Source organism: Lathyrus oleraceus, chromosome 3 (assembly GCF_024323335.1).
Source record: "Lathyrus oleraceus cultivar Zhongwan6 chromosome 3, CAAS_Psat_ZW6_1.0, whole genome shotgun sequence".
In the NCBI taxonomy this organism is placed as follows: domain Eukaryota; kingdom Viridiplantae; phylum Streptophyta; class Magnoliopsida; order Fabales; family Fabaceae; genus Lathyrus; species Lathyrus oleraceus.
Genome location: NC_066581.1, coordinates 280051334 through 280063391, shown reverse-complemented (window position 1 = coordinate 280063391; position 12058 = coordinate 280051334). Strand labels below are relative to the sequence as shown.

The following is a 12058-nucleotide window of genomic DNA, read 5'->3' as shown; positions in this document are numbered from 1 at the left end:
TTCTTGGAGTGCAGCAATGGATTCCGCGCGATTTGAGCTCCAATTCAGCGAAACAGATCGAGTATGTTGATCAAGAAGGCGTATAGTGATGTTCTTTCAGCTCGAGGATGCACGGATCATCAAGAATCACCAACTGCCATTGATGTTCATGGCTTTGCAGCAGCTCGATTCGGCCACGATTTCCCTTCGTTCTTCACCAACAGAAGTTCAACAATACCTGCAGCTTATGAATCCACAGAGAAATTGCACAAAAGTTGATAGGATCTTGATGAAAATGAGCAAAAAAGTGTTGTGAAAATTTGAGAGAAATGAGAGAATTTGAGAGTTTTTTCTTTTTGATTTGTGAATTGTGATTAGTCCCCCAGAAAACAGTTAACATTAAGCTTATATACTACCAATTAATCTCACAATTAATCATGATTAGTGGAATGGAAGTGATTTAGCAAATGTAGCTTATGTGTATTTTTGGCCTTTATGCCCTTGGATGCTTAGAAACAATGCAACAGTAATTTTTCCTTTTGAACAAGTTACAAATCTCATTTGGAAGCTAATGGCATTAGTCTCATGTCCAAATTCTTCATACTTTGCATTTTGGACCATTTTGCCCCTCCCTTTTAATTAGTTCACTTTAAAAATGAGCTTTTGCATTGAGCCTTTTTAAAGAAATCCAATTATGCACCATGAAAGTACAGGTTAAATGGAGTTCGTGCATATAAAGAACTTGCAATTTGGACAGTCCATGTGGAAGTTATGCCCTCCTGATTACGGGTCTTTTTTGAAATTCACTGGACCATATCTTGCAAACCACACATGGGATTTTCAAGTTCTTGGACTTTTTGGAAAGGTGAGATCAAGATCTTCAACTTTCATGTTAGACAAATTTTTATTTGAAGCTTGTATCATGAAGTTATCTTGAGGAGCAAAACTTTCCATTTTTGGCAGGTGAGAATTACAGGTCATTTCCATTTTTGGGAAACTTTTTATCTGACTTCAAATCCTTCAACCTTGATCTTTGAAATGCCAAATGAGGCTCATATGGACATGAATGAGACTTTTCCAACCATCTCACACCTTCCAATTCCTAATTAAATGCATAGTTGACCACAGTTGACTTTTGTTGACTTTTGGTTGACTGGGCCATGTTCTGATGAATTCCAAGCCTCTTTTTCTTGAGATCTTGATTCCAAATGATATCACAAGTTATATGAACTCTTGATGAATGATCATGGTGTCCAAATTCTTCAAGAATGGTCACCATCTATTGCTCAAAGCCTGATTTGACTGTTTGACTGATGATTGCTTCATCTGCAAGAAACAAGGTTAGATGACAATATTTTTGTACTTTTGGTTAGTGAACATATGAAAAGCAATGATATACAAATGCAATACATGCTTGGTGATCAATAACCACACTCAAAGGTAACCCACCCACTAAGAGGGAAGCTAGGGTATGCAATGATCCTTGAGGCCATGATATGATATGATATGGGCCATGAGGGATCTTAGGGCCAAAATTGGGGTCTTACAGAAAGACATTAATATCTTGGTGTTCTAAGAATGAACCAGTTGCGGTGCTTTCTTCTTGTGAGGCTGAGTACATTGCAACGTCTTTGTGTGTGTATGTGTGTGTGTCAAGTTGTATTATTGATGAATTTGATGAAGGATTTGTTCAGCAAAGAGAATGAAGTCGTGACATTAACGAGAGGGAACTTTTCCGCTATAAACCTTTACAGGAATCACATTGCACATGGGAGAAGTAAGCATATAGAGATGAGATTTCACTACTTGCGAGAGCTTGTGAGTGAAGGAAAATTGAAGTCGAGGTATTGCAAAAGTGAAGATCAAGTGGACGATTTTCTAACCAAAAGGAGTGTCAATTGAAGTGTTCAAGATGTTGAATAAACACATGAGTATGGAGGACTTGAATTAAGGTGGTGTGTTGAGAAAAATATTAATTAAAGTGATAAATATCGATTACTTCGGGCCCGTAATCGATTAAGACACGTTCTAGAAGCTAGACAGTAAAGTTTTATGTAACCGGTTACCACTCGAGGCAATACGTTTTATGTAACCGGTTGCAGGAAATGTGTTGATAGTTACGAGCTAGAAAAGTTTATTTTTTGTTTAGTTGGTTAGCTAGATTGTTGTGTAATGTTGTATAAATACCCCATTTGGGTTGTTAATGATAATGACCATAATTTTACGCAACTATCTCTAGTTCTCTCACTCTATCCACACTTGTTCATCATTACTATATTGTGATTAAGTTTTGCCCCAACACTTTAAACTTCCATCAAGGTTTTGAGCTTAGCTTACAAGTTACTTACTACTTGTGATCTTTAAGTGATGGTGGTTCAGTGGAGGAGAGTTTCTAAATACATCTGATATTTTGTAGATGGTTGCATATCTTTCTTTTTCACTATTTTTCTTTACAAGGTATAAGGAGTTTCTGGAATACTTTTGCTAGATTTTTTTTAAATGTAGTCTTTTGGACACCTTAACCAATCATAAACTTTCATAAGGAAAACAAAAAAGAGAAAAATGAAAAAAAATCTTTCATTTCTTAAACCAGCAACCCAATTGAACTTCTATTTGTACATATATTCTAGCCCAGTAAACCAGGAGAGTGTGTTGTAAAAAAATAACTAAAATAAACAGAAAAAGGTCTAATAACTTAAATCTAACTTTGTTTAACACTCTCCCTCAAAATGGAGTGGATGTTGTACAGTTTAAGTTTGTGAAGCAAAACAGAAAAAGGACCAGAATGCAAGGCCTTTGTGGATATATATTACTTGTTTTATTGGGTGAACAAGCATTAGATTAATAATGTTGGTTCAATTTTTTTCACAGACTACATGGCATTCAATCTTAATGTGTTTCGTTCGTTCGTAAAAACTCATTTTTTTGCAATATGTATAGCATACTTGTTATCAGAGAATATGGTAATAGGTTTTGTGTTATGAAATCCTAAGTCATGAAGAAGAAATGGGAGCCAATGAGCTTCACACGTGTTGTTTACTTAGGTGTGGTACTCTGCTTTGGAAGAGGATCTTGAAACTATATGTTATTTTTTTTTATTTTCCAGGATATGATGGAGCTTCATAGATAAAAGCAGAATCCGATTGTGGAATAACTTATTTCTTGAGGGGATCCTCAAATGGAGTCTGTAAACCCAATGAAAGTGTCATTGGAGGTTGACTTGAAGAGCAAACCTTTAGCAAATGCAATCATGATGTAGCGAAGGATTCAAAAAGCAACTTGTAGATGGAGTTTTAATGGATTTAAAATATGTTGACATAACCTCAAAATAGAGAAGCTAATGTTAAGTCTTATGAGTTTTAAGTAATTTTTTTACCTATAAGACTTCTAAAGGTAGTAAAATTCGATAGATGAAGATGAGTGTCATATTGAAGCTTATAAGAAGGGTCCATTGGTGTTGGAGCCAATTTACCACCAAGAAGACTTATCTCTTAGAGAAGGTCTAGACTATATTTTATTTAACATATGGATGTTCCCTATGAGGATCTTTCCACTTAAAATTCTAGGAAATACTTAAAGTTTCCTAGGTCTTTGATGCTGAATTTTGTATTCAAGCTGAGTTTTAAACTTGAGATATCATCCATATTGTTACTTGTAAACATCAAATCATTAACATAGATTAACACAACAGTGAAAGAAGTATTGCTAATTTTGGTGAACACTGAATAATAAAAATTTGACTTATTGTAGCCTAAGTCAATAAGAGTAGAAACAAGTTTTTGATTTTGTTATCAACTTGATTGCTTTAGGCCATAGCTTGTGTTCTTGCTAAAAATTATTTGGAGGAATCTCCCTGAAGCTAGCCAGGTGAGGTCAAAATCGTCCTATCTAGCAGGAGGTATGTTAGTAAGGATTCATGGCCACCATTTTTGGTGGTCCGAGGTTTTCATGTGTTTCTCCTTTATTTTGTTATTCATCGATCAGATACCCCCCCCCCCCCCTCTTATTGTTGGTTTCAAGACCTATTTATATTGCCAATCTTTCCCCCTCCATGGATTTGAAGAGGTGTGGTTAATGCTTTTTTGTCACCATTAACCATTTGTAAATGCTCATCAATGACTATTCCTTAATGGATTTTCCCATTGGAATGCCATAACAACTCCAACTTGGACGATCCTTTCAAATCCTGGTAAACTGCATCCGAGATGAGTATGAACTTGTTTCCCGACTCCATAATAATTCCCCGACCTCCTAAAAATCCCGGGATGTACATAAGCCCCCAAAGCATGAGGCTTGTAAGGATTAAGTGTTTTAAATTTATCCAGAGTCATATAAACTTGTCATAATCGTTTTAAGGACTTTGTTTGAGTTCATGGCCTTCATGATAAATCAATTCCTGTTGTATATCAGGAATATTTACGACTTTGAAGGAGCCGGAGAACCTTGATGGACTCGCAATGTAGAACAATCAGAGATCCCAAGTGAGATTTCAATCATAGAACCCGTTGGATTCTAGATATAGTGAAGTCAGATAGAGAATTCAGAGAGACCCAGTGGGATCTTGACCTATTGATGTTGTAGAGCTCGGTAGGTTTTAGACATAAAGAAGCCGGAGAGCCCTAGTGGAATCTCGACCTATTGGTGTCGTAGAAGTCGGTAAGTTCTAGATATAGAGATGTCGGGGATCCCTAGTGGGATCTCGATCTATTAGAGTCGTAGAACTTGGTAGGTTCTAGACATAGAGAATTCGGAGAGCCCTAGTGGGATCTCAATCTATTGGTGTCGTAGAACTTGATAGGTTCTAGACATAGAGAAGTCGGAGAGCCCTAGTGGGATCTCGACCTATTGGAGTCATAGAACTCAGTAGGTTCTAGACATAGAGAAGTCGGGGAGCCCCGGTGGGATCTCGGCCTATTGGTATCATAGAACTCGATAGGTTTTAGACATAGAAAAGTCAGAGAGTCCCAGTGGGATCTCGACCTATTGGTGTCATAAAACACGGTAGGTTCTAGACATAGAGAAGTCAGAAATCCCCAGTGGGATCTCGACCTATTGGCATCGTAGAACTTGGTAGTTTCTAGACATAGAGAAGTCGGAGAGCCCCAGTGGGATCTCGACCTGTTGCAGTTCCTTTTTGTTATGATCATAATAGTCCATGTGTGTTTTTGACTATCAATAATGACCAAGTCCTTGGATGTATATAGTTTGGAAAATCTCGATTAAATCTTGTTTTTCATTCTTTGGAGAACCCCGATGTATCGGGGTCCGATCCTGGGAGAATCTTTGGTATGACTAAAGTCATAGTTCGTTCTCACTTTATTTGAAATCCTTTTTTCATTAGTCATCCTTTGAGGGTGCATTTTGTATTGCTTTGATGCCTTCCAGATCCTTTAGCAGCAATATTTGAGCCCTCATGAGATTGTTTTAGTTGTGACCATGTTAGTCCTTTTAGAATTGTTATGTATCCCTAATGCACTTTTTAATTCAAGTTTTAAATTAAAATTTCTTGGCGAAAGACGAATATTCAAAGCAATGAGGTATACGCCTCCTACTCATTTATTCAAGGAGCAAGTGGATATGCATCCAGCCATTCCCTTTTTAATCTAAGTCTTAAATTAAGATTTCTTAATGGAAGACCTATATCCAAAGTGATAAGGCGTACACCTTCCACTTGTTTATTCGAGGAACAAAATGGATGTGCATCCGTCCGTTCCTTTTTAATCCAATAATTTTTATTAAAATTATTCTGGACGAAAGCTGAATACTCGAAGCAATGAGGCATGCTCCTTTAACTCGTTTATTCGAGGAGCAAGTGGATATGCATCAACTTATTCCTTTTTAATTCAAGTTTTAAATTAAAAATTTCTTAAAAGGAAGACGAATATTCTAAGTAATGAGGCGTACACCTCTCACTCGTTTATTCGGGGAGCAAGTGGATGTGCATCGACCCATTCCTTTTTATTCAAGTTTTAAATTAAATTTTTCTTAAGGGAAGACGAACATATTCGAATCAATGAGGTATTTGCCTCTCCCTCGTTTATTCAAGGAACAAACGGTTATGCATCCGTCAGTTCTTTTTCAATCCAAGTTTTAATTAAAAGTTTCTTCTTATAAGGTAACGAAATGTAATGCAACAAAACATAAGGTAACGTAACGAGACGAAATGTAACGCAACAAAACACAAGGTAACAAAATGAGACGAAATGTAACGCAACAAAAAGTAACATAACAAAACAAAATGTAACGCAACGAAACAAGATATAACGCACAAAAAAGTAACGTAATGTAAAGTAAGTGTAACGAAACGAAATACGAAGAAACATAACGCAAAGTCGCCAATAAAATACTTAGTTCCGATTCAAACGCAATGACAATAACAAAAAGCAGAACATATACATACAAACATATTAGCAATAAATACATGACACATGACGAAATCATAATTTCTTCTTCATCTTTCCCAACAAATCAATCTTTCCTTAATTTTTGTTCATGCTTTTCATTCTAGTCTCAAAAAAAAAATTGAAACCTCTCTTCCTCAACACAAACACATATAGCCAAGAGACATCCAAACAGTGAAACAAAAAACACATTCTCTCATATTTCATTCAAACACACAACGTTAATAAATCAACATAAAAATCTAGTCTTTGATAACCCTTACAAACAAAATCAAGAACAATAAGAAGGAAACAAAGGAGAATGAGGAAAGAGCTACCAGTGGTGCGACTGAGGTCGGAATCCGAAAGAAATAATAGTCACAATTTTATGATGGGGCGTGCTGCATGGGACATAATGGATACAGAAACAGAATCATACAGAGGTCCCACGGTGGTGGAGTCTCGCACACGCAGGTTTTTCGGTGTTGGTTTACGGTGGTTACGCGAATCTGGAGGTTGTTGGTCTGAATTAAAGAGGCGTGCACAGTGGTTGTTTCATTCCTTTCCGGTGGTGGGTGGTGTAGAAGAGAGAGATGGTGAAGGTTTTGTTGGATTAAGGAGATGGAAGAAGAAAAATGGTGGTGTGAGTGAGGGAAAGAAAGTAGTCGTGAGAGAGGAAGATGAGGGATTTTTCTCACTTTTCTTCTTTCTGCAAGACAATGTAGATATGCACCCCTCTCTCCTCTTCTTTTTTGTCTTTCTCAAGAAGTTCTAGGAGGAAGCATTGCCAAGACAATGTAAATATGAACCCTAAAGCTTATCAAAAGCAGCAGGGATACCTATATTCCTTCTCATGTCATATATGCTAATGACATTATTATATTTTGTAAGGGTAAGCTTTCCAACATTCAAGGCTTGCTTAACCTTTTCAATAGGCACTCTCTTGCTTCAGGCCAACATTCAAGGCTTGCTTAACCTTTTCAATAGGCACTCTCTTTCTTCAGGATAACAAGTAAGTAATTCAAAATCCTCCATATACTCAGGATTCGTTCCGTTTGACAGGCTTCAACAAGTAAGTAATTCAAAATCCTCCATATACTCAGGATTCGTTCCATTTGACAGGCTTCAACAAACATCAACATGACTGGTTTCACTAGAGGATCCACGACCTTCATATACATAGGGATTTTAATTTTTAAGGGTAGAGTCAAAGTCATCTATTTGAGATCTACTTTTACAAAATCATTTCCAAAATGTCTGCTTGGAAAGGCTCAACTCTTTCAATGACTGGCAGGATTCTGCTAATAAAGTCTATAATCCAAGGCTTGCTCACTCACACCGTGTCTTGCTACTCTTGGCCAATGGATCTTTTTAAAATACATTGAAAAGGCTGCTAAAAATTTCATATGGAATTGTGTAGTCAATAAAAAGAAGTTAGTTATGGTTTCTTGGAACAAAATGTCTACTCCTTAAGCTCATAGAGGTTTATGGTTGAGATCCCTACTGAAGTTGAATGAAGCATCTAATTTGAAGCTTGCCTTGGACCTTTTAGTTAGTAAGGGATCTTGGGCAACAATCCTCAAAGGAGGAATTTTCAAGTCTTTTGGCACGATAAAACATCACATTTTCTCTTATGTTTGGTCTAACATCAAGTATGAGATGAACACCTTAAAATATCACTCAAATTGTTCCCTTGGTAGAGGAACTTCCATCAACATCTAGCAGGATGCTTGATGCGGACCTCCCATCATCCAGGAAACCAATTTTTAGTTTCTCCTCAGTCATGGCATTACAATTCATTCTAAAGGCTCAATTGTCATCTCTGGAGAGCTTTGAGTCTTACCTAGCAGTTGGCACAACCTCTTTCATTTTCTTCATCAAATAATTAACTAAACTCTACTCCACAACATAAATTTTGAAGATCTCATTCAAGATTTATGACTGTTAAGGATGCCTACCTGTTCAAAGCGCCTTCTTTACCTAAAACTTGGGCCAAGCTCATTTGGTCCACCAATATTTCTTCATCAAAAACTTTGTTTATTTAGAAACTAATTTTTCAAAATGTACCCATTAAAGATCAATTGAAGCTCAGAGGAAACTTTTTTGGCTTTAGATGTCGTTTTTGTCGAGAGGTTGAGGAAACTTCACAACATCTATTTTTTGACTTCCCATTTTTCAAGAAAGTGTGGATATGGTTCTACAAAGGTACCAACATTGTCCATCCTCTCAACACTCTTGAAGACTGGTGGGCTCTTTGTACACCCAACAAATCGAAGCAATGTTCCTTGGTCCTCAAAGCTTCCATCACCTACATCATTTTCCACCTGTGGGAATCAAGGAATCGGGAAAGGTTCAGAAGCCCTACTCAAAACATCAGATGCATCTTTGAAAAGGCAAAAACTCAACTGCTTTTAAGCGGCACCAACTCTTCCTTCACTTCTTCTTCTTCATTATAGGAATTGAAAATCATTAAAGCTTTCAACATTCCAATAAAACCTCCAAAAACACCTAAAATTGTTGAGGTTGATTGACATCCTCCTCCTTTAAACTAGATGAACTTTAATTGCGATGGTGCTTACAACCACAACATCCTTCTTATTGACTATGGAGGTATCTTTAGAAATAATCGAGGCAATTTATCCTAGCTTTTGTCGATCAAGTTGATCATTCCTATTTCTATTTTATAGAATTCTTTACAATCATTAGAGTTATAGATAATGATTAGTCCAAACTTTGAATTGAAATCGATTCAACCATTATGGTGCAAGCTTTCAATAAAATCCTATTTAATTACCTTGGCAAATACATAATTGATTTTTTTACCTTTGACTTATTTTACACAAAGACATCTTTCTATATCACACATTTATAAAAAAAAATAATACATGGGCAATTTTTTTTACTAACATAGTTCTTGAACAACTTTTTAATCTATTTCCATCAACATTATGAAAGATTTTGAATCTATTCCTTTACGTTCTCTTTTTTTTTTATGGGTTTGGAAATTGGCCCCATCTTTTGTAATATGTTGGTTTATGAGCTTTCATTTAAAAAGATACATATTAACATTTAAAAATTTAAAATTATATGATATGATCCGTACAAGTGTGCCGACTTGAACAAGTGGATGCTTTACCAATTTAACCTTTTTATGGAGTCAACTTGTCAGAAGGAAGGAAAAAGAAAATCCTAAACCAATAACAATGCAGCACACGGATCTTGAAAACCATAGGGTCACTAAAAAAATCTTTTATATTTCTTTAGTTTTATTTTCTCCCCTTAATTTGTGGATAATATTTCCATAAAAAGGAGTATTTCACAACCTTATTACACGTTACCCTTTATAACTCACATTCACATCCTTTCTTCATTTACAAGATTCACTTTCTTCTCTCTACTCAACAAATCAACGTGATCACACCACCATCAACAATCATCAATAATGGAGGTGAGTTTTTTTTCATCAACAATCTCTTTTCTCTTATTCCCACTTCCATGAAAATTAATTCTCTCTCTTAATCACCCAATTTCACTTTTTTATTTATTCTCTAGCAAGTTGTTTAAATATATAATATTTTCTCAAAATTATTCTCCATGATAAAATATAAAAAAATATTGATGGAGAATCATGAATCAAAATCAATGAGGCATGCGATGCGACTGCATAACACGCAACGCGCTTCACCCACACAGGATCAAACAACAATTACGGAAGAAACGACACCGACAATAACCTCGTTATTATCATCATCGAATCTAGTTCGGATTTCTTTGTTCTTCCGGATCTGAGAACGCGGTGGGGACACGTGCGACGCGTTTCCGCCACGTGCCAACCACTTTTTTTTGTCCTTTTCTTTTTTCGGTTATAAATTATGAAACTTTGTGTGAAGTGATTCGTGTGAGTCTGATATTTACAATGTCGAAAATGTCGCAGCTATTAGACAAAGCCAAAAACTACGTTACTGAGAAAATCGGTGAAATGCCGAAACCAACAGCGAGTATAACGGACGTTGATTTCAAGCGCGTGTGCCGCGAGAGTGTTGAGTATCTGGCTAAGGTTAATGTTTCAAATCCTTACTCAACTTCAATTCCAATCTGTGAGATCAACTACTCCTTCAAAAGTGCTGCAAGGTTTTGTTTTGTTTTTCTCTACCCTTGTTTCATTTTCAGTTTTGATTAGATCCATGATGTTTGATTTTGTGTTTGGTGATACTCAATCAGGGAGATAGCATCAGGGATAATACCAGATCCAGGATCATTGAAAGCAAGCGACACAACACTGCTTGAAGTGTTGGTGAAAGTGCCTCATAATATAATTATTAGTTTGGCTAAGGATATTTGTGCTGATTGGGACATTGATTATCAATTGGATATTGGTTTGATTATTGATCTTCCTGTGATTGGCAATTTCACCATTCCTCTTTGTCAAAAGGGTGAGACCAAGCTTCCATCACTTTCCGACATGTTTGTGTAGTTTGATCCAAACCTCTAAACATCAAACAATAAAATAAAATAAATAATAATGTTGTCGATTTTCTGTTTATCAGTGTTTATGTATTTCCCCCTTTGGTTGTACTTTTTGTTGTATACAGGTGTTATAATACTAAACATTACTACAGTATTTGAAATCACTGTTTTGAATGGAGGTTTGTTTACATAACTGTTATACTTAATAGGAATAAACACTTGCACTGGAGAACTAATAGGCTTATGTAATATGTAGAATCTTACACTAAAGCAAGAATATAGAGACACTTATGATAATATACTCACAAGGTTGTTGTTAAAGAGTGGAAAAGGAGTCTATTACGTCTTTAAAAAATTACAGCGAGATAAATGAAATCATGATTCCACCCAGAAGAAATAAATGAAATGAAATCATGAAAGAGATACGAGTTCACAAGGTTTAAGAATGTAGAAGATGAGACAATCCTCGCAATCAAGCTCGACAACATCTTCCTAGGAAATAGGAAAATCCATGCAAACCTTCCTAGGTTTGAAAAGAACTCAATGGGTAATCAAGTTTTGAAAAGAACCTTGCGCATGGTCGCCAAGTTCTTTTGAGATTATTGCTTCGCATGTTGGGGTCTATGTGTGCTTAGACAATTACACTCTTAATCAATCTCGAATTGAGGGGCAAGGTTCATGATTAGAACTTCGAGTTTTGAGGTAATTAATGGGGATAAGCATAATATAAAATTAGTAGAATACTCGCATGGTTATCTAATAATCATTATGAACCCGAAATCCTCAAAAGACCAAGGATAACAATAATAATTTTTGGAAATTCCTCAAAATTTATGGAGAATTTCAATCAATTTTGATAAATAAGATTGTTATTACCCACACAATGACAATGAAATGAGAAGGACAATGGAGAAAGAAAGTAAAGAACGATAAAGGAGAAGAAGAATTAGAATTCTGCAAAGTTTTTCTCTGCTCACAAACTGTGAACTGTGAAAAGCTTCTTATTCACTTTGTAACTGTAAAATACTGTGAATACAATGTTATGAATACTCTATTCACTTCATTACAAAAATAAGGGTTACTCACTCTATTTATAGGTTTAGGTTAACTTGGACCTTAAGTCAAAGCCCAAAACTATAAAAACCCAAAATAGCTAACACTACTAAAATAGACATAAGTCTAAATCCTGTGTGAAGCAACATGCTTCAACACTTCGACATACTAACACAACT

General features: G+C 35.9%; 1 protein-coding gene across 2 annotated transcripts; it reads left to right on the top strand.

The window, feature by feature from the left end:
• Positions 1-9594: 9594 nt before the first annotated feature.
• LOC127127025 (desiccation protectant protein Lea14 homolog) lies at positions 9595-11019 on the top strand. Of its 2 annotated transcripts, XM_051056108.1 has the most exons (3): positions 9595-9807; positions 10294-10490; positions 10581-11019. In XM_051056108.1, the coding sequence occupies exons 1-3, from the start codon at positions 9802-9804 to the stop codon at positions 10831-10833; spliced, it is 456 nt and encodes a 151-aa protein (XP_050912065.1). In that variant the 5' UTR covers positions 9595-9801; the 3' UTR covers positions 10834-11019. The 2 variants fall into 2 exon arrangements, with proteins under 2 accessions (XP_050912065.1, XP_050912064.1); XM_051056107.1 differs by lacking the exon at positions 9595-9807 and having other exon boundaries at positions 10062-10490.
• Positions 11020-12058: the final 1039 nt, after the last annotated feature.